We start from the raw sequence: 27165 nt of genomic DNA, 5'->3' as shown, positions 1-27165 counted from the left end.
GGACTCACCATCAGCTGGCCTGTGGACCCAACAACCCACCCATCAGTGGGGACGATGCTGAGGCCAACTGCCAGGGAGGACATGAATCATCCCAGTGCAGCTGGAGTGTGGTGAGAACAATCTGGGGAAAACTGTTACCGGAGGAGTGGCTCCATAAGGACAAGGAAAAAGCAGGAATGGTCACTACACTGTGCATCCGTGGCTTAACAGTAGGGCTTGGATATACTTTTAGGTGTGTTAATACTTACAGTTTGTAGATTGTTTGGTGTTGCCCAATGCTTGTTATATGTGTAGGACCACTTATCTCTAATGAACTCCTATACTTGACAAACAATTTCTCTCAAGCTCAGTGTGCCTGGCCTATGAGGGCCTGAGGCAGAAGTGACCTCACAAGTACAAACAGCAGCCATAGGCCTGCCACTGGCCTATCAGGGTCGCAGGCACAAGTGACCTCACAATCTGCATCAAAGACATGTGACCACTCCTGGCCCATCAGGGACTGAGGCAGCAGTGGCCTCACAAGTACAAACTGCACCAATATGCCAATATGAGGCACCGAGGCCAAGGGACACCTCACCATCTGCATCCAAGCCATGGGCCTGATGCTCGCCTATGAGGTGCTGAGGCAGAAAGGACCCCACAAGAACAAACAGCAGCAACGTGCCTGCTCCTGGCCTAGCACATTTTGAGACACCAGTGACCTCATCATCACCACCAAAGCCATGTGCATGAGGCTGGTCTCTCCGGTTCTCAGGCACAACGTCCTCACCAAGACAACCAGCAGGAATGTACCTGACGCTGGCCTACCAGGTAGGGATTGAAAAGGGGCCTCACATTAAGCCCTGGAGCCATGTCCCTACAGCTGCCCTAGCAGGTACTGAGTCACCATTGACCTCACAAGCACCAATGACAGCCATGTGCTTGTTGCTGGCCTATCCTGTACCGAGGCACAAGCGACCTCACACTCAGCCTTGAAGCCATGTGACTGCTGCTGGCCTATCAGCTCAAGGCCTTGCTATGAGGCTGGTCACTCTCTGCCTCCCCTGCTCTTGTGCCCAGCAGATCCCCCTCCCTGTCTGCCTGCAGCCCCTCCAGCAGCTCCTGCTGCCCCAGGGACACAGCAGCCTGCCCCGAGCTGGTGCACAGAGAAACCTGTTTCTCATTCTCGTTTTCTATCTCTGAATGCTGCCCTGCTCCTCTCCTGGGGCATCCCTGCTCCCCAGAGAGCCTTTCCCAAGTCAGTGTGTCTGTGCTGGCCTGGCCATTCCTGCACCCCTGCCCTGTGCTCCCTGCAGGGCCCCTCTCTGCTCTGCAGAGTGAGTGAGCTGTGGGGCCACGGGGTGACTCCTGACTCAGCTCAGGCCATGCTGGTCAGGGCAGGAATCAGACCCAGCTGGACAGGGATCACCACCACTGATACTGCTGACGTGTGTCTGTGCTCGTGGATGGTGCTCAGAGTGACCCCAGGGCACCTGCAATGGCAGGAGATGTGCTTGGGTGGGCACTAGCTCCAGCCTGTGGTGTTTCACTGAGGCTGCAGGAATCACTCTCCAGTGCCCCTTCCCTGGGCCTCCTGGCTCCCCACTGCCTCTCCAGGGATTGCAGAGCCCTCGTTTCCCCCTACATACCTGGATTTAGTGCTCTACCTTCTGGTTACTGCACCATGGATCATCCCTCACTTTGTGAGGCTCCACTCACTGCCCACCCCCAGGCACATACTGTCCCTGGAGACCCCGTGAGCTCTCCTGGGGACTCAGATTGCCCTCCAGAAGGATGGGCATCTCTCATCAGCACTGTCACCTGTGGGACAGCCTGGCACAGGTGATTCAGAGACCATTCCCCACCTCCACTGGCACTGGTCACCAAGAAATGAGCTCTGAATCCAACCCTCAGTCCCTAACAGATCACGCTGGGACTCTGAGCTCATTCCCCAGAGGCCACGGAGTTTGCAAGCAGAACAGCAGACCCTGCAGTGGTGCAATCCCTTGAACATATTTTTGACTCCATCTTCTGAAGAAAGGCCAGACTTCAGGCACGTCACACAGGAGAACCCCTCTTATTATGGAAATGTTGTTCTGGAGGCCAGGTCTGCATAAGGGTGCCCAGGGCCTGGTCCTGCCTGAGCTCACAGAAATGCACAAGGAAGCACCATGTTACAGGAGCGCTTAGGCCATGTACACACATGAGAGCACAGCAGGACATTGCAGCCCCCACTCAGAGGCTGCAGCAAGGATATGCCTGCTGTGGCAATGCAGGGATGGTCCTGAGGAGCAGAGGGTCTGTCCCCACAAGCTGCATCCAGACTCTCCTCCCTTCTGCTCCCACTCCGCTGTGAATGTTGGAGCACTGAAGAGGGAAAGGACCAGCCCATGGTGACAGCTGTCTGCCACCCTCACAGGAGAAGGGTGTGAGGTCACACCCTGACTGTGGCTAGGAGATCTGGGCTCTCCTAATGGACATCGGACTTCTGGTCTCACCCTGCCAGTGCTCATCTGAGCCTGGCTCTGGGCCTCTGAGCATCCTTGGTGTCAGTGCCGAAAGAGACACTGCAAAGGGAAACCCATTGCACTGGGGGCATCCGAGGGAGCTCAAACTAGTGGGCTCTGAGGTTCCCCCACCTCTGCTGATGAAGGGGGAAGCCTGGCTTCCTCTTTCAACATGGTCTCTGGGTCAGATTCAAAGGAGAGATTCCAGAGGAGACATGACATGAACTGGATATTTTTCTTTGTTTTTCACTGTAGATGTAAAAGAGAAAAGTAAGAAAGAAGTAAATGCACAACACACACCCTTGATTCCGCATATCCTGGTGAGTGAATGAACGAGGGACAGTTATTGGTGCTGACCTTGTACCCGTTGGATCACTTTCCTCAGTGCCTCCTTGAGCTCCTTGTTCCTCATGCTGTAGATGAGGGGGTTCACTGCTGGAGGCATCACCACGTACAGAAAAGCCTCCACCAGATCCAGAGCTGGCGAGGAGAGGGATGGGGGCTTCAGGCAGGCAAACACTGCAGTGCTGAGAAACAGGGAGACCACAGCCAGGTGCGGGAGGCACATGGAAAAGGCTTTGTGCCGGCCCTGCTCAGAGGGGATCCTCAGCACAGCAGTGAAGATCTGCATGTAGGACACCACAATGAAAATGAAACACCCAAAGAATAAACAGGCACTAACCACAAGAAGTCTGACTTCCCTAAGGTAGGAGTCTGAGCAGGAGAGCTTGAGGATCTGGGGGATTTCACAGAAGAACTGGTCCACTGTGTTGCCTTGGCAGAGTGGTATTGAAAATGTGTTAGCAGTGTGCAGGAGAGCATAGAGAAAACCACTGGCCCAGGCAGCTGCTGCCATTTGGACACAAGCTCTGCTGTCCATGATGGTGCCATAGTGCAGGGGTCTGCAGATGGCAACAAAGCGGTCATAGGCCATGACTGTGAGGAGATAAAACTCAGCTGAACATAAGAAAAAGAAGAAAAAGACCTGGGCAGCACATCCTGAGTAGGAAATGGCCCTGGTATTCCACAGGGAATTGGCCATGGATTTGGGAACAGTGGTGGAGATGGAGCCAAGGTCGAGGAGGGAGAGGTTGAGGAGGAAGAAGTACATGGGGGTGTGGAGATGGTGGTCGCAGGCTATGGCTGTGATGATGAGGCCGTTGCCCAGGAGGGCAGCCAGGTAGATGCCCAGGAAGAGCGAGAAGTGCAAGAGCTGCAGCTCCCGTGTGTCTGCAAATGCCCGGAGGAGGAACTCGTTGAAGGAGCTGCCGTTGGTCATTTGGTCCCACTGGGCTTTCGGGACTGTTTAAGGAGGAAACGACATTGAAAAGTTAGGAGAGATCTTCCCAGGAAAAAGAAAGTAACATTTCTCTTTGAAAACACCACATTACTTTTCTCTTTTTTGGGGTGGATCACTGGGCAGGTACCTTGCGTGAGCTCTGGTTTATGCTGGCTGAGTGTGCTGTGAGGAGCAGAAGCCTCTGCCCATGGGCTCCAGAGCACTCAGTCCTTCTGCACAGTAGTGGGAACATGGGAACAGGGGTCAACAGCTCTGACACTCACAGTTTCTGTCAAACAAAATCTATTTGTCATGTGGAATGGCTTTTCAGTGTCTTCACTACCTGCTCTAAAGAATGACAGCTGAGGAACAGAGTTTTAGGGAAGTTTTAATAATGTTTATTTTCTCTGAGATGTCCCTGTCCCCCCTGGGGAGTGTTCCTCAAAGGCAGAAATTCTCAGCATTTCTACTGTGAGTCTTTAAAAACAAAAAGATTCACTGCCACTTGGCACAAAGTGAGGACAGCTTGTCTGTCTATTAGCCCTGTTCCCAGCTGTCCTGTGCTCACACTGCTTTGAGCTGGAGGACCATCACTCTCATACATTGCCCTAAAAAAAAACCCAGCCACTGCTAGGAGCACAGGAGTCCAGTTTCAAAACCACGGATGTCCAACCCTTTCTCCCTTTCTCAGGGCACCAGGGGGAGGTCTCCACACTCCCCTTCTAGGCAAGGACACACAGGGCTCTTTTCAGCTGCCTGTATACAGTTTCCCAACACCATTTCCATACTCTCAGCATCTCTACAGATTCTTCAGGGGTCTCTCGGACATCACAGAGATGCTATGAAGCAGCGGTGCCCTTCTGGAGGGCAGCTCAAAGTCTGGCAGGACATGACAGGGGAATGGTCAAAGGACCATCAGGACTGAAGATGGGATTTCCTTAAAGGAGAGTCACCTGAACTCCTAACCCCACAGACTGCATTTTCTGGAGTCACACAGGTTAGAAGGAGGCTGTGGACACCTCACTCCCAAGCAGACCCCTCTCTTGCACAACTTGCAGGGCAGGTGTCAGAACTGCAGCTGAACCACCCCCCAGGGAGTGACCCCAAGGAGCCCGAGAGAAAAACAGGAGCAGCATGGAGCAACATCATGATCCTGCTGCCAAGGCAGGCAAGGAGAGAGAGACAGACGGGCACTTGGGAAAGCCTCCACCTCACCCAGCTGGACATGTCACCTCACAGACGGTGACATCGCAGGGCAGTCACTCTCAGCCCCTTTGTCGGGCAGCAGTAAGCAGGCCCGTGGCAGCAGAGAGGCCCCTCTCCTCTGCTGCAGGTCTGGCTGCAGAGGAGGCAGGTCATGCCCTGGACCCCATGGCTGCCAGGGAAGAGGCTCTGCTGGGTGGGAGGGGAGACATGGGAGGCTTGCTCAGAAGAAGCTGTCTGCATTGCAGGGACTGACCAAGACTTGCTCAAATCCATTCTCCCATGACAATTCTCTTGGCAGTTCCCTCTCATTCCCTGACCATCTCTGCTGCCTGGAGCTGTCCCTGCTGGCAGCTCTTTCTCTGTCCCAGCTTCTTTTCCCAGTCAGTGCTCACAGACCCCTTCCCACCCTCTGTGTGCTCAGTTCTGCCCTACAGAAACCTCCCAGGACAGGGCACTTGCCAGGGGCATCTCGGTGCACGCACGTCCTAAGCAGCAGGTCAGATAAACTCTTATGAGGCCACAAATACTGTCTATAGGCTAAGGGGAGGCTAAAGCAGCTCGATGAGATTTCTCACAGACCTACTAATCTCTCAGAGTGAAGGTTCAGGAGTCCCAGTTCCTTGCCAAACCAGGAAACTGTTTCTTTTTTCCTCCCTGCCAAAATTAGGGAACTGAAAATGCAGATACCAGAAGGAAATCTCCTTCTCTTTCAGGTAGCCCTTCTCTTGATATTCCTCTTGAAAAGAATCCTTGGACATGTCCTGTGCATGAGCTAGAGCTGTGAACAGCCCCGATCCACTCAGCACCCTCTCAGCAGGGGAATGAACCTGCCCTGCTGGGTTGCTCCTCTCAGTCAGAGCTTCTCCCTGCAGTGCCATGGGGAGCTCCCTGGGCAGGCTGAGTGCTGACCCTCACAGGTGGCAGAATCACTGCTCCGAACTTCTCTGAGTTACAACCCTGCACAGATCTGAGGGCACACCCAGGCTTCACCCCCATGCAGCTGCCCCTGGCAGGAGGGAGCAGCATGCCCTGTCCCTCTGACTGTGTGGCAGGGAATCCCTGCTCTAAAGCATCTCCTCCTCCTATGCACTGGAAGAAGGAGGAGAGCAATTCTTAAAAAAACCCATCAGTCATGGCATGGGCTGGATTCAGAAATCCCCGCCAGGAACCTCAGTAGTATCACCCTGCAGCCAGAGACTTACCGTGTCAAGGGCTGTGAAGATTTCCCCCACAATCAGCTCTCCTCTGTCCTCCCACTCCACATGGCCTTGCACTTCTCTCTGCCTTCTCTCATCTCATGTCAGCAGCAGCAGGCAGTGCCCGCAGCCCTGCTGCTCTTGGCAGAGGAGCTGCTCCTGCACACAGCTGTCTCTGGGCAGTGCTGCCAGGTTGCCATGAGCTCCCTCCATCCCAGGAGCCTGGCCCTGCTCAGGAGCAGAGACTCAGCTGAAGGCATGGCTTTCTCTGTCCCTTGTGCTCCCTCCTCCTGGGAAATGCTCACTGCAATAAACTAAAATAATCACTGATGCTCCCTCTCTAAACACTGAAGGAAGACTGATTCCAGCCCTGCAATTTGTCTCATCAGAGGAGGCTTATTTTCAAGAGATGGAAATGTCCCATTCTGGGAGCCCCTCTTCCCATCTCTTCACTAGGCAGGACACCTGGACAGGGACAAGAAGGGAGTTCATTGACACATGGTTCAGGTATTCGTTCAGATGGGTCAGTCTGGTCATCTCAAGATGGTTTAGAAGTCCCTGGGCTGGAGTGGCATTCAGATCCCTCCCATTATATCCACAGACACACAGGAGGGGACATTCCCCTTGCCCAAGCTGAGGCGTGCACAACAGAGAGATCTGCCCATGAGCTCCTTGTCTAAGCTCTCATTGCAGTCACTGGAGATGGAGGGTGGGAGTCAGTTGCCCACACACGAACACCTGGTGACATGTGAAGAGACAGAGATGGTCCAAGGCATGTGCCAGTGTCTGCTTGCTCTGTTGGAGTGACTGTGGGCCCCCCATCCTCCTGCAGCCTCAGGTGGGGCCAGGTGGGGAATTTCCTTGGCCATCTCAAAGGGCACTAGATGCCCACTACAGTTAGAGCACCACTCACTATGAAGCTGAGACACATGAAGATGCCAACAGTGCAAACGGCTAATGTAATTCAGTGCAGACACTTGGTATAATGACATCAAAATAGTTGGGCAGGTCCATGTCAGATGCCTGGGCTTCTAGCACAACTGCATGGGTGGGACCTATGGAAAAACCATGCCCTTTTGGAGTGGTTGCTGGGCAAATGCCCAGGCTATCTCATGTTTTTCTACCTGTGCCCAAACAAATGAACCCCCACTTTTGCCTTTAGGCAAAGTCCATCCCGTCTGCATCCAAGTGTGCTGCATAAATGGGAGAGGCACATCACACCAAGGTCTCCGCTCTAGTCTCTGCACTCTCAAACCCTCTTGCTCTCCTCCCCATGCACCTCTTCTCACCCCCCAATATGATAAGAACAGGGACTGGACTAATGATGTCCACAGGGTGGCTGGATCACAGGCTGCCCAGGCCCAGGGACTTCTTCAGAGGCACCTTGTCCTGCCTGGAGAGGGATTCACTTCTGTCACAGGCCTCATAGTGCTACAAATCACCTCAGGCAGCAAACTCCTCTCCTGCCTGAGCTGCACAGCCCAGCTCTGTTTCTCCCTGGCCTTGGGCACTGCAGGGTTTGCTCTCTTAGTGGGAACCTCCTTTCACCATTCCATTGCCACCTGCTATCTGTGCCAGCATGGCTCTGCTCTGAACTGGGGCCATTGCACACACGGTGTCTTTGGCTCTTGCTAACCTGTTTCACCATGACCAGTCTGCACTCTGTGCCACAGCTGAGGCTCTGCAGCCCAAATACATGCAAATGCCTGCAGCCTGGGGTACACACAGGAACAGCTGCAGATGCACAAGCTGTCAGAGGTCTGAAACATCGTTGGAATGACTGAGATGTGGTGGGATCCCTCACAGGATTGTAGGGAGATGCTTGCAGGGTACAATCTCTTCAGAAGAGACTATCAGGGAAGATGAATGGAGATGCCTGTTGTGTGAAGGGTCAGCTCAGGTGTGTGGAGCCCTTGCATGGGATGGACAAGGGTTTGGGTGGATGCTTGTGGGTGAGCATCACAGTAAGGGTGACATCATGATGGGAGATACAGACCACCTGATGAGGGGAAGGGGGTGGATGCAGTCTCCTAAAAGCAGTGTGAGAAAGTCTGTCGATAACAGGCCCTGGTTCTTGTGGGGGGGGATTTTAATGCCCCTGACATGAACTGGAAGGGCAAACCGCAGAGTGCAAGCAGGCCAGGAGGTTTCTGGAGGGCATCAAGGACAACTTCTTCACACAGCTGCTAGGTGGCCCGATAAGTGTGATGCTTTCTTGTATCTGGAAATCTGAAACAGGGAGGAACTGATCAGGGATGGCACAGTCAGTGTCAGCCTTGCCTACTGTGACCCTGAAAATGTGGAGTCCCAGATCCTGAGGGGAGTGAGGAAGGACAGTATCAGAGTACAGACCCTGGACTTCAGAGGAGCAGACTTCCTGGGCTGTTCAGGGGACTGGTGGGGGATGCCATGGGAGGCAGCTCTCAAGGACCCTGGAGATCCGGAAAGCCAGCAGGTCTTTAAGGACAGACCTGCCAAGCACGAGGATGGGCCATCCTGATACTCGCTAAAACTAGCAGACACCTCAGGGGACCAACTTGGCTAAACAGGGACCTCGCACCTTAGCTCCAGGGTACTAGGGCAGCATGCAGCAGGGGGAAGAAGGGAGAGGCAAAGGAGGAATTTAGAAATATTGTCCAGCATCATAGGCATGGTGTTAGGGAAGAAAAATCTCCCCTACCATTGATGCTTGCAGAAGGTGTCAAGAACATGAAGATGAGCTGCTACTGCTCCAGTAAGAATCAAAGAATAAAAAGGGAAACATGGCCTCCCTGCTAAATGGGACAGGGAATCTTGTAGCAGCAGATGCAGAGAGGTCTGAGGAACTCAACCCATGGTTAGCTTCCATTTCCACAAGCAAGGTCTCCTGGGCTGTTGTGCCTTGAGTCAGGACTCCAGAGGAGAAAAACAGCCAATGGTGGATGAGGTTAGTGAGGGATTCCTTGTGAGAACTCAGACTACACAAGTCAGAGGGGTTGGATGGGCTGCATGTGAGGATGCTGTGAGAGCTGACTGCTGTCACTGCAAGGCCACTCACTACCATCTTTGACAGGTTGTGGAGATGGGGTGAAGTCCCAATGACTGCAGAAAGGCAAATGTTTCATCCATCTTCCAAAAAGGCCACAAGGACAACCTGGGGAGCTGCACGCAGTTCAGCCTCACTTTGGTGAGGAGTGAGTCATGGAATGAATCCTCCCAGGTCACATTTCTGGGCACATGAAGGAGAAGAAGGTGCCTGGGAACACTTAGCATGGATTTACCCAGGGTAAATTATGCCAACCTGATTGCCTGCTGTGATTAAATAACTGCATTTGTGGATGGAGAAGAGTCAATGTCTTTTCCTGGACTTTAGCAAGGTGTTTGACACTGTCTCCCACAATATTCTTGCATGCACGTTAGAACGTTACAGTCTAGAGAGTAGACAACTGGATGGATAAATAGCTGCTTGGATGGTCAGGCTCAGAGGGCAGTCCTGTTTACACACAGGCGGCAACAGTCATCATGCTTGTAGATGACCCCAAACTGGAGGTGGATGGGACAGGGGAAGGGGGGAGTCATATGCTTGAGGGCTGACATTCAGAGGGACATAGACAGGCAGGAGGAATGGGCTGGTTCCGGAACCTCCTGAAATTCAACACAGACCAAATGCCAGGTCTTGCACCTGGGAGAAACCAACACCCCACAGTGTTACAGGCTGGGGCCTGAGTGCCTGGGGAGCAGCTCTGTGGAAAAGGACCTGAGGGTCCTGGGGGACAGGAGGCAGAACATGAGCCAGCAGTGTTGCCTGGCAGCAAAGAAGGCCAGAAGCATTGTGGGCTGTCTGAGCAGGAGCACAGCCAGGAGGTCAAGGGAGATGTCACTCATAGGGTAGTGCTGTGGTGCTACAGGTCACCCAGAAGGAGTCTGTGATCAGCCCCTGGCTTTGTGTTTCAAGGAGAAGCAAGTGAGGACAGGGAGACATCAGGAGAGAGCAGGAGATCCTGGGGTGTGAGCAAGGTGGGGAAGCAGGTTGGGTGTCTACAGTCTGCAAGGAAATAGGCACAGGCATGGGAAAGGATAGGACAGCCTGAGGTGGAGATGGCCAGGGGCACTACCAAGGCTGACACCTCCCAACACAGCTAGGTCTTTGTCCTCTTGGCTATGGCTGTTGTCTCTGCCACCAAGGCCCAGGAGAAGACACCATTCCTTAAAGCACTGTGGCCTTGTTGCTTTCTTGTCCCTTGGGAGCCCAGGAGGTGCCGTATCATGGTCTAGCATTTGGCATTGAGCACCCCCACCGGCACACTGCCCTCAGGAAGAGCCCTGAGCAATGCATGATGGAAAGGATCACCCTACCCAGGGGCTGGCTGTCAGTGCCTGGCTGCTCTGCTTGATAACACACATCCAGGTTGACTTGGCATCAGAGCCACCTGCACATTGCCTTTGCCTGCCTGCAATCAGGGCCTCCAACTTTCTGCTCTAATCAGCCCCTGGGGAGGCTTTCTTGGTAATTGCCCTCAGTGGGACCTGTTAGCACTCCAAGAAACTTGGGATTTGCTTCTGAATTTAACTTCTTGAGAGGTTCATTCAGTTTCTTCTCAGCATCGGAGGTTCATGGGCTCAGTACCAAATACACCCAAGGGGTGATTAAAAACCCTCTAAGGTGCCATGCCTCTTTCCATAATTTTCTCCAGTTCTTCAGATCTTGTGTGGCTAATTAGAAAGTTTTCAGGTGTCTATTGAGATTAGGCAGATTTCAATGAGCACCTGAAAACAAAAGATGTCTGCTTCTGAAGCTTTCTTTATTCTTCAGTTTTCAGAATAAGCAATACCCACATTCTCCAATTCATACTGACCCACTGGGTCTCCTAATGAAGTCTGGACATGTAGGACAAGCAGTATTTTTGATAGAAGACAGGTATGGACAGCCTTCCTCCCCAGCTCCCCAGCCCTGCCACTTCCCTCATCAGCCACTGGGGACTTAGAGCACTCTGGTTAAAATCTCACCTTTTTCCTCTCAAGGCTGTAGCTGAAGGCTACAGCTCATGTGCACCAATTCCCACTTGCTTGCCTTAGAGAACTAGCTGCAAACAGGCACAGAAGGATTTGTCTTAATTGTGATCAGACAAAAATTTTGAAGCAGCTTCATAAAAGAGACTGTCCTCAAGTGTATGTTAAGTCCAAGCTGCCTCCAGTGAGCTTCACCACCCGCAAGAAGTAACCTTCCTTGAAATGTTTTCAAGAGATAGATAGGGAAAGAAAAAAAAAAACAGAACAAAGGAGGTGGCTAAAGAGACAATGAGACTGCTGAAAGACAAGGCAAGCTTCAGACTCCCAGAAGCTCAGAGCAGCAACTGGAGAGTTGAGAGGTATCTGAATGATAAAGAGCAAGGGGAGGAGGAAAACTGGGAAACGATGGAAAGTGTGTACACCCGGAGAGTCTGATGCGGATGACTTTAGAAATGACCAATTTAATCAGGACATGTGGAAATATGTGGGAGATCACTGAGATTACATCCACAGCCTACTAGACAGAGCAGTGGAAACACAAGGTGAAGGGCTGATCAATATTTCTTCTTCTGAGATTAATACCCTTCCTGAAGATTTCCACTCTTTCATCATAGCAAAACATTGACATTAATATTAGTCAGTCATTTGAGCTGATGAAAGTGTGCTCATATTTTTGAAATGTTGAAAACAGTTCTTCACTTTTCCAGGCAGAGTTCAGGTGTCCAACCACAAGCAGCCAGTGGCACTTGGAGAGGCTCTGGTGTCTCCTGATGGACCTGCCTGGGCCTGGCAGCTCTCGCAGGGAACCTGTGGGAGACTGGAGCCCCTCAGAGCTGCAGATGGAGGCTGGGCGGAGGGGACCAGGGCACCTGCAATGGCACCACATGTCCATGACCCTGTGACTGCATCCCACCCCAGGTCTGAAATTCTCTTTCTCTTTCAGGAAAAAAAAGAAAAAAAAAAAAAGGAAAAGAATCTCTGTAGAAGAGTAGTGTATCAAGAAAGAACTAAACAAAAAAGGGCAATAAGAACACAAAGAAGTGTCAAAAGGTCAAAAGTGTAACAAAACATTCTGTTTTTCACTTTCAGTAATTTATTTAATTTATTTCTTCTTTCTTTTTTATTGACAGTTTCTGAAGTCTTCTTTTATAATATGTCCTACAGTATTAAAAACATCTATTTTTGTATCTCATACAAGTCCAGCACCCCTCAAACCACTCCCTGCCCAGGATCTTCCTTGCCACTCCTCACTCTTTGCACACAGCGAGTCACACCATGAGGTGCTGAGCTCTCACAATGATAGAGGAAAGCAGGCTGATCAGCTTCAATAAAATGCCCTAGTTATTGATGGCCAGAATTCAACGTACCTGTGTTACAGTGACGTCTTTAAGGAGTCCCTACACATCTAGCCACTCTCCCTTTTCCCTGCATGGTCATGAAGTGCGACTCCATTTCAGGTGACAGCAGGGATGGGAATTATCTCACTTAATGCCAGACCCTTCAGTGCAGATGTCTCTGGCTAATCCAGTTGTCTGGACTTCCCTTTCTAGTCAATGGAGCGAAAGAAGTTGTCCCACTGAGAGATCTGGAGATGCTTCTCCTGGTGACCAGCCAATGCTCCAGAAAGGTTCCCATAGTTCCTGGGTCACATTTCCCAGCACCACATGGGAACACAGCTACACAGGGCATCTCAGGCAGCAACAGCCTCTGTATGTGTCTATAAAGGCCTGAATGTAAAGTTCATGTCATTGCTGAAATCTATGCCAAAAATACCTCTATGCAAGAACTGAAACAAATCTTTGTTTTCAGAATTTCAAACATTCTTTATCAATTCTAATGAATAATTTATTTCTTTTTTATTGGCAGCACTATGCCTCTGCACTACAGTAATTACTGTATGTGAGTTTACATGTTTATGTGTATGTCTATGTTATTCTTCATGATACACTTCCTGGCAACCCTCTGAATGGAGAAACTTTGTTCTGAGAAACTTTTGCATTCAAACTGACATGTCTCCTGTCTCTTCTTCTGCCTCTCTGTCCTCTCTTCCTCTGCCTAGTCTGTCTTTACAGAGGCCTCATGGCCCCTCTGCCCCCCAGGGAAGTCTCCTGTTGGATCCTGCCAAGCAGATCCTGAATTAGCTGAAACACCTACCAGCATGTCACCCAGACTGCTGTGTCCTCTTATCCTTCCTACAAGGTCTCCACTGGCTCAGCACCTGCTCCAAGGCAAAGCCCTGTGCACTCCAGCCACCCCTTTGCACAGAGCACACCTGCACCTCCTCGCCATCCCAGCCTGCCTTCCTCAGGAGCCCAGTTTCATCCTGCCACATGTGTGTAATTCTACAGGGATAGGGGAGAGGGAGGTGCCAGTAAAGAGGACATGGCTGGGATGTTGAAGGTGGGGGTCCAGAAGCGAGGATGATTCAGAAGAGGGGCGGGGGAGAAAAAGAAGTGACACTGCAGTATTGATGGTGAGGTCACCTCTTGTAGAGGAACCTCATGGGCTGTGTGCTGATAGAAGCCATTTTGAGGTCAAGAAGAGAATCACACCACCACTGATCCCACCAGAGATGGTATACGGGCGGGGGGGATGGGGAGAGGCAGGCAAAGGGGACATGGCACACAGAAGGCAGCAGGCTGCCAGCACCCCTGGCTCTCGCCACCAGGGCAGCCTGGGCCCTGCGAGCCAAGTCACCTCCTCACCTCCAAGGGCTCCCCAGCTCCCCAGCCTGGCGGCACTCCCCACGCACAGCACCGCTCTCTCCAGACACCTCCTCCCATGCTGAGTAACACCAAGACACTGGGGCCACCACTTGTTCCCACCACAGGGCACCCACCACTGTGACACAGCACACCACCTGCCCCTCGCCTCATAGAGGGTTGCCAGCCAACACACACCTCTGCATCAGAGACACACAGGGGACAGGACTAGACATGGCAGCAGCCAGGGGACCCACAAGGGCCCCAAAACACACAAAGGCCACCTCTCCAGCCCTTCCATTTGCTTCCAGGCCTCCAAGGCCTTGCAACTGGGAATTCCTCTGCACATCACAGCCCTGGTCCTCTTTACTTCCCACCTCCAGCCAGCAGAGAGGAAGTGCTCTCACAGGGGCTCAGCAGGACAGCTCTTGCCTCTCTTTTTTGCCTCAACTTCTCTGAGTAGGAGGCCTCTGTACACATGTGGCCCAGGCCTTTTGGAGTATGGGGGGGCATTCTCTCCGTCTCCTGCTAGAGCCTTTGCAGCCATTTGATAGGCGCCACACAGGCAAGCGCGGGACTCAGGATGGGGCAGCCCATGGAAGAGGGGTTTGCTCTGGGGGGCTCCCCAAGAGTTAAGGAACCCTGGGGACACCACGGCTGGAGTCACCACACCGTGCAGTTGCTGTAGCCTAGTGGCACACCCTGCAACGACCCCATGATCGCTGAACAAACCTGGTCAGCAAAGGGGAAGTGACACCACAGACTCACACCGCAGGCATCCGGGTACTGTGGAATTCTCCACTGAAGGACCTGCTGATGGGTGTGCTGTTATCGACTGAGTACGGTTGTCTGTTGAATAAGTGTACTGTTGTCGACGGAGCACTGGGTTATCTCTTGGTATGCCTGTTGGTATTGACTGGGGCCGTACGGCTGTTGTGTAACCGTGGTCCAGCATTGTTTGACTGGATAATGAACTAAGCCCAGGAAGGCTAAGAGAGTAAGCCACACACCTCTGTGGGGACTTGGACTCACCATCAGCTGGCCTGTGGACCCAACAACCCACCCATCAGTGGGGACGATGCTGAGGCCAACTGCCAGGGAGGACATGAATCATCCCAGTGCAGCTGGAGTGTGGTGAGAACAATCTGGGGAAAACTGTTACCGGAGGAGTGGCTCCATAAGGACAAGGAAAAAGCAGGAATGGTCACTACACTGTGCATCCGTGGCTTAACAGTAGGGCTTGGATATACTTTTAGGTGTGTTAATACTTACAGTTTGTAGATTGTTTGGTGTTGCCCAATGCTTGTTATATGTGTAGGACCACTTATCTCTAATGAACTCCTATACTTGACAAACAATTTCTCTCAAGCTCAGTGTGCCTGGCCTATGAGGGCCTGAGGCAGAAGTGACCTCACAAGTACAAACAGCAGCCATAGGCCTGCCACTGGCCTATCAGGGTCGCAGGCACAAGTGACCTCACAATCTGCATCAAAGACATGTGACCACTCCTGGCCCATCAGGGACTGAGGCAGCAGTGGCCTCACAAGTACAAACTGCACCAATATGCCAATATGAGGCACCGAGGCCAAGGGACACCTCACCATCTGCATCCAAGCCATGGGCCTGATGCTCGCCTATGAGGTGCTGAGGCAGAAAGGACCCCACAAGAACAAACAGCAGCAACGTGCCTGCTCCTGGCCTAGCACATTTTGAGACACCAGTGACCTCATCATCACCACCAAAGCCATGTGCATGAGGCTGGTCTCTCCGGTTCTCAGGCACAACGTCCTCACCAAGACAACCAGCAGGAATGTACCTGACGCTGGCCTACCAGGTAGGGATTGAAAAGGGGCCTCACATTAAGCCCTGGAGCCATGTCCCTACAGCTGCCCTAGCAGGTACTGAGTCACCATTGACCTCACAAGCACCAATGACAGCCATGTGCTTGTTGCTGGCCTATCCTGTACCGAGGCACAAGCGACCTCACACTCAGCCTTGAAGCCATGTGACTGCTGCTGGCCTATCAGCTCAAGGCCTTGCTATGAGGCTGGTCACTCTCTGCCTCCCCTGCTCTTGTGCCCAGCAGATCCCCCTCCCTGTCTGCCTGCAGCCCCTCCAGCAGCTCCTGCTGCCCCAGGGACACAGCAGCCTGCCCCGAGCTGGTGCACAGAGAAACCTGTTTCTCATTCTCGTTTTCTATCTCTGAATGCTGCCCTGCTCCTCTCCTGGGGCATCCCTGCTCCCCAGAGAGCCTTTCCCAAGTCAGTGTGTCTGTGCTGGCCTGGCCATTCCTGCACCCCTGCCCTGTGCTCCCTGCAGGGCCCCTCTCTGCTCTGCAGAGTGAGTGAGCTGTGGGGCCACGGGGTGACTCCTGACTCAGCTCAGGCCATGCTGGTCAGGGCAGGAATCAGACCCAGCTGGACAGGGATCACCACCACTGATACTGCTGACGTGTGTCTGTGCTCGTGGATGGTGCTCAGAGTGACCCCAGGGCACCTGCAATGGCAGGAGATGTGCTTGGGTGGGCACTAGCTCCAGCCTGTGGTGTTTCACTGAGGCTGCAGGAATCACTCTCCAGTGCCCCTTCCCTGGGCCTCCTGGCTCCCCACTGCCTCTCCAGGGATTGCAGAGCCCTCGTTTCCCCCTACATACCTGGATTTAGTGCTCTACCTTCTGGTTACTGCACCATGGATCATCCCTCACTTTGTGAGGCTCCACTCACTGCCCACCCCCAGGCACATACTGTCCCTGGAGACCCCGTGAGCTCTCCTGGGGACTCAGATTGCCCTCCAGAAGGATGGGCATCTCTCATCAGCACTGTCACCTGTGGGACAGCCTGGCACAGGTGATTCAGAGACCATTCCCCACCTCCACTGGCACTGGTCACCAAGAAATGAGCTCTGAATCCAACCCTCAGTCCCTAACAGATCACGCTGGGACTCTGAGCTCATTCCCCAGAGGCCACGGAGTTTGCAAGCAGAACAGCAGACCCTGCAGTGGTGCAATCCCTTGAACATATTTTTGACTCCATCTTCTGAAGAAAGGCCAGACTTCAGGCACGTCACACAGGAGAACCCCTCTTATTATGGAAATGTTGTTCTGGAGGCCAGGTCTGCATAAGGGTGCCCAGGGCCTGGTCCTGCCTGAGCTCACAGAAATGCACAAGGAAGCACCATGTTACAGGAGCGCTTAGGCCATGTACACACATGAGAGCACAGCAGGACATTGCAGCCCCCACTCAGAGGCTGCAGCAAGGATATGCCTGCTGTGGCAATGCAGGGATGGTCCTGAGGAGCAGAGGGTCTGTCCCCACAAGCTGCATCCAGACTCTCCTCCCTTCTGCTCCCACTCCGCTGTGAATGTTGGAGCACTGAAGAGGGAAAGGACCAGCCCATGGTGACAGCTGTCTGCCACCCTCACAGGAGAAGGGTGTGAGGTCACACCCTGACTGTGGCTAGGAGATCTGGGCTCTCCTAATGGACATCGGACTTCTGGTCTCACCCTGCCAGTGCTCATCTGAGCCTGGCTCTGGGCCTCTGAGCATCCTTGGTGTCAGTGCCGAAAGAGACACTGCAAAGGGAAACCCATTGCACTGGGGGCATCCGAGGGAGCTCAAACTAGTGGGCTCTGAGGTTCCCCCACCTCTGCTGATGAAGGGGGAAGCCTGGCTTCCTCTTTCAACATGGTCTCTGGGTCAGATTCAAAGGAGAGATTCCAGAGGAGACATGACATGAACTGGATATTTTTCTTTGTTTTTCACTGTAGATGTAAAAGAGAAAAGTAAGAAAGAAGTAAATGCACAACACACACCCTTGATTCCGCATATCCTGGTGAGTGAATGAACGAGGGACAGTTATTGGTGCTGACCTTGTACCCGTTGGATCACTTTCCTCAGTGCCTCCTTGAGCTCCTTGTTCCTCATGCTGTAGATGAGGGGGTTCACTGCTGGAGGCATCACCACGTACAGAAAAGCCTCCACCAGATCCAGAGCTGGCGAGGAGAGGGATGGGGGCTTCAGGCAGGCAAACACTGCAGTGCTGAGAAACAGGGAGACCACAGCCAGGTGCGGGAGGCACATGGAAAAGGCTTTGTGCCGGCCCTGCTCAGAGGGGATCCTCAGCACAGCAGTGAAGATCTGCATGTAGGACACCACAATGAAAATGAAACACCCAAAGAATAAACAGGCACTAACCACAAGAAGTCTGACTTCCCTAAGGTAGGAGTCTGAGCAGGAGAGCTTGAGGATCTGGGGGATTTCACAGAAGAACTGGTCCACTGTGTTGCCTTGGCAGAGTGGTATTGAAAATGTGTTAGCAGTGTGCAGGAGAGCATAGAGAAAACCACTGGCCCAGGCAGCTGCTGCCATTTGGACACAAGCTCTGCTGTCCATGATGGTGCCATAGTGCAGGGGTCTGCAGATGGCAACAAAGCGGTCATAGGCCATGACTGTGAGGAGATAAAACTCAGCTGAACATAAGAAAAAGAAGAAAAAGACCTGGGCAGCACATCCTGAGTAGGAAATGGCCCTGGTATTCCACAGGGAATTGGCCATGGATTTGGGAACAGTGGTGGAGATGGAGCCAAGGTCGAGGAGGGAGAGGTTGAGGAGGAAGAAGTACATGGGGGTGTGGAGATGGTGGTCGCAGGCTATGGCTGTGATGATGAGGCCGTTGCCCAGGAGGGCAGCCAGGTAGATGCCCAGGAAGAGCGAGAAGTGCAAGAGCTGCAGCTCCCGTGTGTCTGCAAATGCCCGGAGGAGGAACTCGTTGAAGGAGCTGCCGTTGGTCATTTGGTCCCACTGGGCTTTCGGGACTGTTTAAGGAGGAAACGACATTGAAAAGTTAGGAGAGATCTTCCCAGGAAAAAGAAAGTAACATTTCTCTTTGAAAACACCACATTACTTTTCTCTTTTTTGGGGTGGATCACTGGGCAGGTACCTTGCGTGAGCTCTGGTTTATGCTGGCTGAGTGTGCTGTGAGGAGCAGAAGCCTCTGCCCATGGGCTCCAGAGCACTCAGTCCTTCTGCACAGTAGTGGGAACATGGGAACAGGGGTCAACAGCTCTGACACTCACAGTTTCTGTCAAACAAAATCTATTTGTCATGTGGAATGGCTTTTCAGTGTCTTCACTACCTGCTCTAAAGAATGACAGCTGAGGAACAGAGTTTTAGGGAAGTTTTAATAATGTTTATTTTCTCTGAGATGTCCCTGTCCCCCCTGGGGAGTGTTCCTCAAAGGCAGAAATTCTCAGCATTTCTACTGTGAGTCTTTAAAAACAAAAAGATTCACTGCCACTTGGCACAAAGTGAGGACAGCTTGTCTGTCTATTAGCCCTGTTCCCAGCTGTCCTGTGCTCACACTGCTTTGAGCTGGAGGACCATCACTCTCATACATTGCCCTAAAAAAAAACCCAGCCACTGCTAGGAGCACAGGAGTCCAGTTTCAAAACCACGGATGTCCAACCCTTTCTCCCTTTCTCAGGGCACCAGGGGGAGGTCTCCACACTCCCCTTCTAGGCAAGGACACACAGGGCTCTTTTCAGCTGCCTGTATACAGTTTCCCAACACCATTTCCATACTCTCAGCATCTCTACAGATTCTTCAGGGGTCTCTCGGACATCACAGAGATGCTATGAAGCAGCGGTGCCCTTCTGGAGGGCAGCTCAAAGTCTGGCAGGACATGACAGGGGAATGGTCAAAGGACCATCAGGACTGAAGATGGGATTTCCTTAAAGGAGAGTCACCTGAACTCCTAACCCCACAGACTGCATTTTCTGGAGTCACACAGGTTAGAAGGAGGCTGTGGACACCTCACTCCCAAGCAGACCCCTCTCTTGCACAACTTGCAGGGCAGGTGTCAGAACTGCAGCTGAACCACCCCCCAGGGAGTGACCCCAAGGAGCCCGAGAGAAAAACAGGAGCAGCATGGAGCAACATCATGATCCTGCTGCCAAGGCAGGCAAGGAGAGAGAGACAGACGGGCACTTGGGAAAGCCTCCACCTCACCCAGCTGGACATGTCACCTCACAGACGGTGACATCGCAGGGCAGTCACTCTCAGCCCCTTTGTCGGGCAGCAGTAAGCAGGCCCGTGGCAGCAGAGAGGCCCCTCTCCTCTGCTGCAGGTCTGGCTGCAGAGGAGGCAGGTCATGCCCTGGACCCCATGGCTGCCAGGGAAGAGGCTCTGCTGGGTGGGAGGGGAGACATGGGAGGCTTGCTCAGAAGAAGCTGTCTGCATTGCAGGGACTGACCAAGACTTGCTCAAATCCATTCTCCCATGACAATTCTCTTGGCAGTTCCCTCTCATTCCCTGACCATCTCTGCTGCCTGGAGCTGTCCCTGCTGGCAGCTCTTTCTCTGTCCCAGCTTCTTTTCCCAGTCAGTGCTCACAGACCCCTTCCCACCCTCTGTGTGCTCAGTTCTGCCCTACAGAAACCTCCCAGGACAGGGCACTTGCCAGGGGCATCTCGGTGCACGCACGTCCTAAGCAGCAGGTCAGATAAACTCTTATGAGGCCACAAATACTGTCTATAGGCTAAGGGGAGGCTAAAGCAGCTCGATGAGATTTCTCACAGACCTACTAATCTCTCAGAGTGAAGGTTCAGGAGTCCCAGTTCCTTGCCAAACCAGGAAACTGTTTCTTTTTTCCTCCCTGCCAAAATTAGGGAACTGAAAATGCAGATACCAGAAGGAAATCTCCTTCTCTTTCAGGTAGCCCTTCTCTTGATATTCCTCTTGAAAAGAATCCTTGGACATGTCCTGTGCATGAGCTAGAGCTGTGAACAGCCCCGATCCACTCAGCACCCTCTCAGCAGGGGAATGAACCTGCCCTGCTGGGTTGCTCCTCTCAGTCAGAGCTTCTCCCTGCAGTGCCATGGGGAGCTCCCTGGGCAGGCTGAGTGCTGACCCTCACAGGTGGCAGAATCACTGCTCCGAACTTCTCTGAGTTACAACCCTGCACAGATCTGAGGGCACACCCAGGCTTCACCCCCATGCAGCTGCCCCTGGCAGGAGGGAGCAGCATGCCCTGTCCCTCTGACTGTGTGGCAGGGAATCCCTGCTCTAAAGCATCTCCTCCTCCTATGCACTGGAAGAAGGAGGAGAGCAATTCTTAAAAAAACCCATCAGTCATGGCATGGGCTGGATTCAGAAATCCCCGCCAGGAACCTCAGTAGTATCACCCTGCAGCCAGAGACTTACCGTGTCAAGGGCTGTGAAGATTTCCCCCACAATCAGCTCTCCTCTGTCCTCCCACTCCACATGGCCTTGCACTTCTCTCTGCCTTCTCCCATTTCATGTCAGCAGCAGCAGGCAGTGCCCGCAGCCCTGCTGCTCTTGGCAGAGGAGCTGCTCCTGCACACAGCTGTCTCTGGGCAGTGCTGCCAGGTTGCCATGAGCTCCCTCCATCCCAGGAGCCTGGCCCTGCTCAGGAGCAGAGACTCAGCTGAAGGCATGGCTTTCTCTGTCCCTTGTGCTCCCTCCTCCTGGGAAATGCTCACTGCAATAAACTAAAATAATCACTGATGCTCCCTCTCTAAACACTGAAGGAAGACTGATTCCAGCCCTGCAATTTGTCTCATCAGAGGAGGCTTATTTTCAAGAGATGGAAATGTCCCATTCTGGGAGCCCCTCTTCCCATCTCTTCACTAGGCAGGACACCTGGACAGGGACAAGAAGGGAGTTCATTGACACATGGTTCAGGTATTCGTTCAGATGGGTCAGTCTGGTCATCTCAAGATGGTTTAGAAGTCCCTGGGCTGGAGTGGCATTCAGATCCCTCCCATTATATCCACAGACACACAGGAGGGGACATTCCCCTTGCCCAAGCTGAGGCGTGCACAACAGAGAGATCTGCCCATGAGCTCCTTGTCTAAGCTCTCATTGCAGTCACTGGAGATGGAGGGTGGGAGTCAGTTGCCCACACACGAACACCTGGTGACATGTGAAGAGACAGAGATGGTCCAAGGCATGTGCCAGTGTCTGCTTGCTCTGTTGGAGTGACTGTGGGCCCCCCATCCTCCTGCAGCCTCAGGTGGGGCCAGGTGGGGAATTTCCTTGGCCATCTCAAAGGGCACTAGATGCCCACTACAGTTAGAGCACCACTCACTATGAAGCTGAGACACATGAAGATGCCAACAGTGCAAACGGCTAATGTAATTCAGTGCAGACACTTGGTATAATGACATCAAAATAGTTGGGCAGGTCCATGTCAGATGCCTGGGCTTCTAGCACAACTGCATGGGTGGGACCTATGGAAAAACCATGCCCTTTTGGAGTGGTTGCTGGGCAAATGCCCAGGCTATCTCATGTTTTTCTACCTGTGCCCAAACAAATGAACCCCCACTTTTGCCTTTAGGCAAAGTCCATCCCGTCTGCATCCAAGTGTGCTGCATAAATGGGAGAGGCACATCACACCAAGGTCTCCGCTCTAGTCTCTGCACTCTCAAACCCTCTTGCTCTCCTCCCCATGAACCTCTTCTCACCCCCCAATATGATAAGAACAGGGACTGGACTAATGATGTCCACAGGGTGGCTGGATCACAGGCTGCCCAGGCCCAGGGACTTCTTCAGAGGCACCTTGTCCTGCCTGGAGAGGGATTCACTTCTGTCACAGGCCTCATAGTGCTACAAATCACCTCAGGCAGCAAACTCCTCTCCTGCCTGAGCTGCACAGCCCAGCTCTGTTTCTCCCTGGCCTTGGGCACTGCAGGGTTTGCTCTCTTAGTGGGAACCTCCTTTCACCATTCCATTGCCACCTGCTATCTGTGCCAGCATGGCTCTGCTCTGAACTGGGGCCATTGCACACACGGTGTCTTTGGCTCTTGCTAACCTGTTTCACCATGACCAGTCTGCACTCTGTGCCACAGCTGAGGCTCTGCAGCCCAAATACATGCAAATGCCTGCAGCCTGGGGTACACACAGGAACAGCTGCAGATGCACAAGCTGTCAGAGGTCTGAAACATCGTTGGAATGACTGAGATGTGGTGGGATCCCTCACAGGACTGGAGGGCAATGCTTATAGGGTAAAATCTCTTCAGGAGAGACTGTCAGGGAAGATGAGCAGGGGGGATGCCCTTTATGTGAAGGACCAGCTCGGGTGTGTGGAGCTCTTGCATGGGATGGACAAGGGTTTGGGTGGGTGCTTGTGGGTGAGCATCACAGTAAGGGTGACATCATGATGGGAGATACAGACCACCTGATGAGGGGAAGGGGGTGGATGCAGCCTCCTAAAAGCAATGTGAGAAAGTCTGTCGATAACAGGCCCTGGTTCTTGTGGGGGGGAGGATTTTAATACCCCTGACATGAACTGGAAGGGCAAACCGCAGAGTGCAAGCAGGCCAGGAGGTTTCTGGAGGGCATCAAGGACAACTTCTTCACACAGCTGCTAGGTGGCCCGATAAGGGCGATGCTTTCTTGTATCTGGAAATCTGAAACAGGGAGGAACTGATCAGGGATGGCACAGTCAGTGTCAGCCTTGCCTACTGTGACCATGAAAATGTGGAGTCCCAGATCCTGAGGGGACTGAGGAAGGACAGTAGCAGAGTACAGACCCTGGACTTCAGAGGAGCAGACTTCCTGGGCTGTTCAGGGGACTGGTGGGGGATGCCATGGGAGGCAGCTCTCAAGGACCCAGGAGATCAGCAGAGCCAGCAGGTCTTTAAGGACAGACCTGCCAAGCACAAGGATGGGCCATCCCGATACTCGCTAAAACTAGCAGACACCTCAGGGGACCAACTTGGCTAAACAGGGACCTCGCACCTTAGCTCCAGGATAATAGGGCAGCATGCAGCAGGGGGAAGAAGGGAGAGGCAAAGGAGGAATTTAGAAATATTGTCCAGCATCATAGGCATGGTGTTAGGGAAGAAAAATCTCCCCTACCATTGATGCTTGCAGGAGGTGTCAAGAACATGAAGATGAGCTGCTACTGCTTCAGTAAGAATCAAAGAATAAAAAGGGAAACATGGCCTCCCTGCTAAATGGGACAGGGAATCTTGTAGCAGCAGATGCAGATAGGTGTGAGGAACTCAACCGATGGTAAGCTTCCATTTCCACAAGCAAGGTCTCCTGGGCTGTTGTGCCTTGAGTCAGGACTCCAGAGGAGAAAAACAGCCAATGGTGGATGAGGTTAGTGAGGGATTCCTTGTGAGAACTCAGACTGCACCAGTCAGAGGGGTTGGATGGGCTGCATGTGAGGATGCTGTGAGAGCTGACTGCTGTCACTGCAAGGCCACTCGCTACCATCTTTGACAGGTTGTGGAGATGGGGTGAAGGCCCAATGACTGCAGAAAGGCAAATGTTTCATCCATCTTCCAAAAAGGCCACAAGGACAACCTGGGGAGCTGCAGGCAGTTCAGCCGCTGTTTGGTGAGGAGTGAGTCATGGAATGAATCCTCCCAGGTCACATTTCTGGGCACATGAAGGAGAAGAAGGTGCCTGGGAACACTTAGCATGGATTTACCCAGGGTAAATTATGCCAACCTGATTGCCTGCTATGATTAAATAACTGCATTTGTGGATGGAGAAGAGTCAATGTCTTTTCCTGGACTTCAGCAAGGTGTCTGACACTGTCTCTCACAATATTCTTGCATGCACGTTAGAACGTTACAGTCTAGAGAGCAGACAACTGGATGGATAAATAGCTGCTTGGATGGTCAGGCTCAGAGGGCAGCCCTGTTTACACACAGGCGGCAACAGTCATCATGCTTCTAGATGACCCCAGACTGGAGGTGGATGGGACAGGGGAAGGGGGGAGTCATATGCTTGAGGGCTGCCATTCAGAGGGACATAGACAGGCAGGAGGAATGGGCTGTCCGGAACCTCATGAAATTCAACACAGATCAAATGCCAGGTCTTGCACCTGGGAGAAACCAACACCCCACAGTGTTACAGGCTGGGGCCTGAGTGCCTGGGGAACAGCTCTGTGGAAAAGGACCTGAGGGTCCTGGGGGACAGGAGGCAGAACATGAGCCAGCAGTGTTGCCTGGCAGCAAAGAAGGCCAGAAGCATTGTGGGCTCTCTGAGCAGGAGCACAGCCAGGAGGTCAAGGGAGATGTCACTCATGGGGTAGTGCTGTGGTGCTACAGGTCACCCAGAAGGAGTCTGTGATCAGCCCCTGGCTTTGTGTTTCAAGGAGAAGCAAGTGAGGACAGGGAGACATCGGGAGAGATCAGGAGATCCTGGGGTGTGAGCAAGGTGGGGAAGCAGGTTGGGTGTCTACAGTCTGCAAGGAAACAGGCACAGGCATGGGAAAGGATAGGACAGCCTGAGGTGGAGATGGCCAGGGGCACTACCAAGGCTGACACCTCCCAACACAGCTAGGTCTTTGTCCTCTTGGCTATGGCTGGTGTCTCTGCCACCGAGGCCCATGAGAAGACACCATTCCTTAAAGCACTGTGGCCTTGTTGCTTCCTTGTCCCTTGGGAACCCAGGAGGTGCCGTATCATGGTCCTGCACTCGGCATTGCACACCCCCACCTGCACACTGCCCTCAGGAACAGCCCTGAGCAATGCATGATGGAAAGGATCACGCTGCCCAGGGGCTGGGTGTCAGTGCCTGGCTGCTCTGCTTGATAACACACATCAGGGTTGACTTGGCATCAGAGCCACCTGCACATTGCCTTTGCCTGCCTGCAATCAGGGCCTCCAACTTTCTGCTCTAATCAGCCCCTGGGGAGGCTTTCTTGGTAATGGCCCTCAGTGGGACCTGTTAGCACTTCAAGAAACTTGGGATTTGCTTCTGACTTCAACTTCTTGAGAGGTTTGTTCAGTCTCTTCTCAGCATCGGAGGTTCATGCGCTCAGTACCAAATACACCCGAGGGGTGATTAAAAACCCTCTAAGGTGCCATGCCTCTTTCCATAATTTTCTCCAGTTCTTCAGATCTTGTGTGGCTAATTAGAAAGTTTTCAGGTGTGTATTGAAATTAGGCAGATTTCAATGAGCACCTGAAAAAGAAAGATGTCTGCTTCTGAAGCTTTCTTTATTCTTCAGTTTTCAGAATAAGCGATACCCACATTCTCCAATTCATACTGACCCACAGTGTCTCCTAATGAAGTCTGGACATGTAGGAAAAGCAGTATTTTTGATAGAAGACAGGTATGGACAACCTCCCTCCCCAGCTGCTCAGCCCTGACACTTCCCTCATCAGCCACTGGGGACTTAGAGCACTCTGGTTAAAATCTCACCTTTTTCCTCTCAAGGCTGTAGCTGAAGGTTACAGCTCATGTGCACCAATTCCCACCTGCTTGCCTTAGAGAACTAGCTGCAAACAGGCACAGAAGGATTTGTCTTAATTGTGATCAAACAAAAATAAATTTTGAAACAGCTTCATAAAAGAGACTGTCCTCAAGTGTATGTTAAGTCCAAGCTGCCTCCAGTGAGCTTCACTGCCCACAAGACATAACCTTCCTTGAAATGTTTTCGAAAGATAGATAGGGAAAAACAAAAAAACAGAACAAAGGAGGTGGCTAAAGAGACAATGAGACTGCTGAAAGACAAGGCAAGCTTCAGACTCCCAGAAGCTCAGAGCAGCACCTGGAGAGTTGAGAGGTATCTGAATGATAAAGAGCAAGGAGAGGAGGAAAACTGGGAAACTAGGGAAAGTGCATATGTCCAGAGAGTCTGATGCAAAGATACCTTTAGAAATGATCAATTTAGTCATGATATGCGGAAATATGTGGGAGATCACTGAGATTATATCCACAGCTTAACAGACAGAGCAGTGGAAACACAAAGTCAAGGGCTGATCAATATTTCTTCTCCCGAGATTAAGACCCTTCCTGAAGATTTCCACTATTTCATCATAGCAAAACATTGACATTAATATTAGTCATTCATCTGAGCTGATGAAAGTGTGCTCATATTTTTGAAATGTTGAAAACAGTTCTTCACTTTTCCAGGCAGAGTTCAGGTGTCCAACCACAAGCACCCAGTGGCACTTGGAGAGTCTCTGGTGTCTCTGAGGCACCTGCCTGGGCCTGGCAGCTCTCGCAGGGAACCTGTGGGAGACTGGAGCCCCTTGGAGCTGCAGATGGAGGCTGGGCGGAGGGGACCAGGGCACCTGCAATGGCACCACATGTCCATGACCCTGTAACTGCATCCCACCCCAGCTCTGAAATTCTCTTTCTCTTTCAGGAAAAAAAAAAAAAAAAAAAAAAGGAAAAGAATCTCTGTAGAAGACTAGTGTATCAAGAAAGAACTAAACAAAAAAGGGCAATAAGAACACAAAGAAGTGTCAAAAGGTCAAAAGTGTAACAAAACATTCTTTTTTTCACTTTCAGTAATTTATTTAATTTATTTCTTCTTTCTTTTT

At 52.2% G+C, this 27165-nt stretch overlaps 1 protein-coding gene across 1 annotated transcript in view; it reads right to left on the bottom strand.

Moving 5' to 3' along the window:
* Positions 1 to 2829: 2829 nt before the first annotated feature.
* LOC135326952 (olfactory receptor 14A16-like) overlaps positions 2830 to 27165 on the bottom strand; it is a 30714-nt gene continuing 6378 nt past the window's right edge. Inside the window, exons 2-3 of the mRNA XM_064504593.1 lie at positions 17726 to 17848; positions 2830 to 2966 (exon numbers count right to left, since the gene is read on the bottom strand). Of these exons, the coding sequence (XP_064360663.1) occupies positions 2830 to 2966; positions 17726 to 17848 (260 nt within the window). The remainder of the gene's footprint in view (positions 2967 to 17725; positions 17849 to 27165) is intronic.

This window comes from Dromaius novaehollandiae, unplaced genomic scaffold, assembly GCF_036370855.1.
Source record: "Dromaius novaehollandiae isolate bDroNov1 unplaced genomic scaffold, bDroNov1.hap1 HAP1_SCAFFOLD_41, whole genome shotgun sequence".
Taxonomy (NCBI): Eukaryota; Metazoa; Chordata; class Aves; order Casuariiformes; family Dromaiidae; genus Dromaius; species Dromaius novaehollandiae.
The sequence above is the reverse complement of the archived record's forward strand: the minus strand, read 5'-3'. Positions and strand labels throughout refer to the sequence as shown.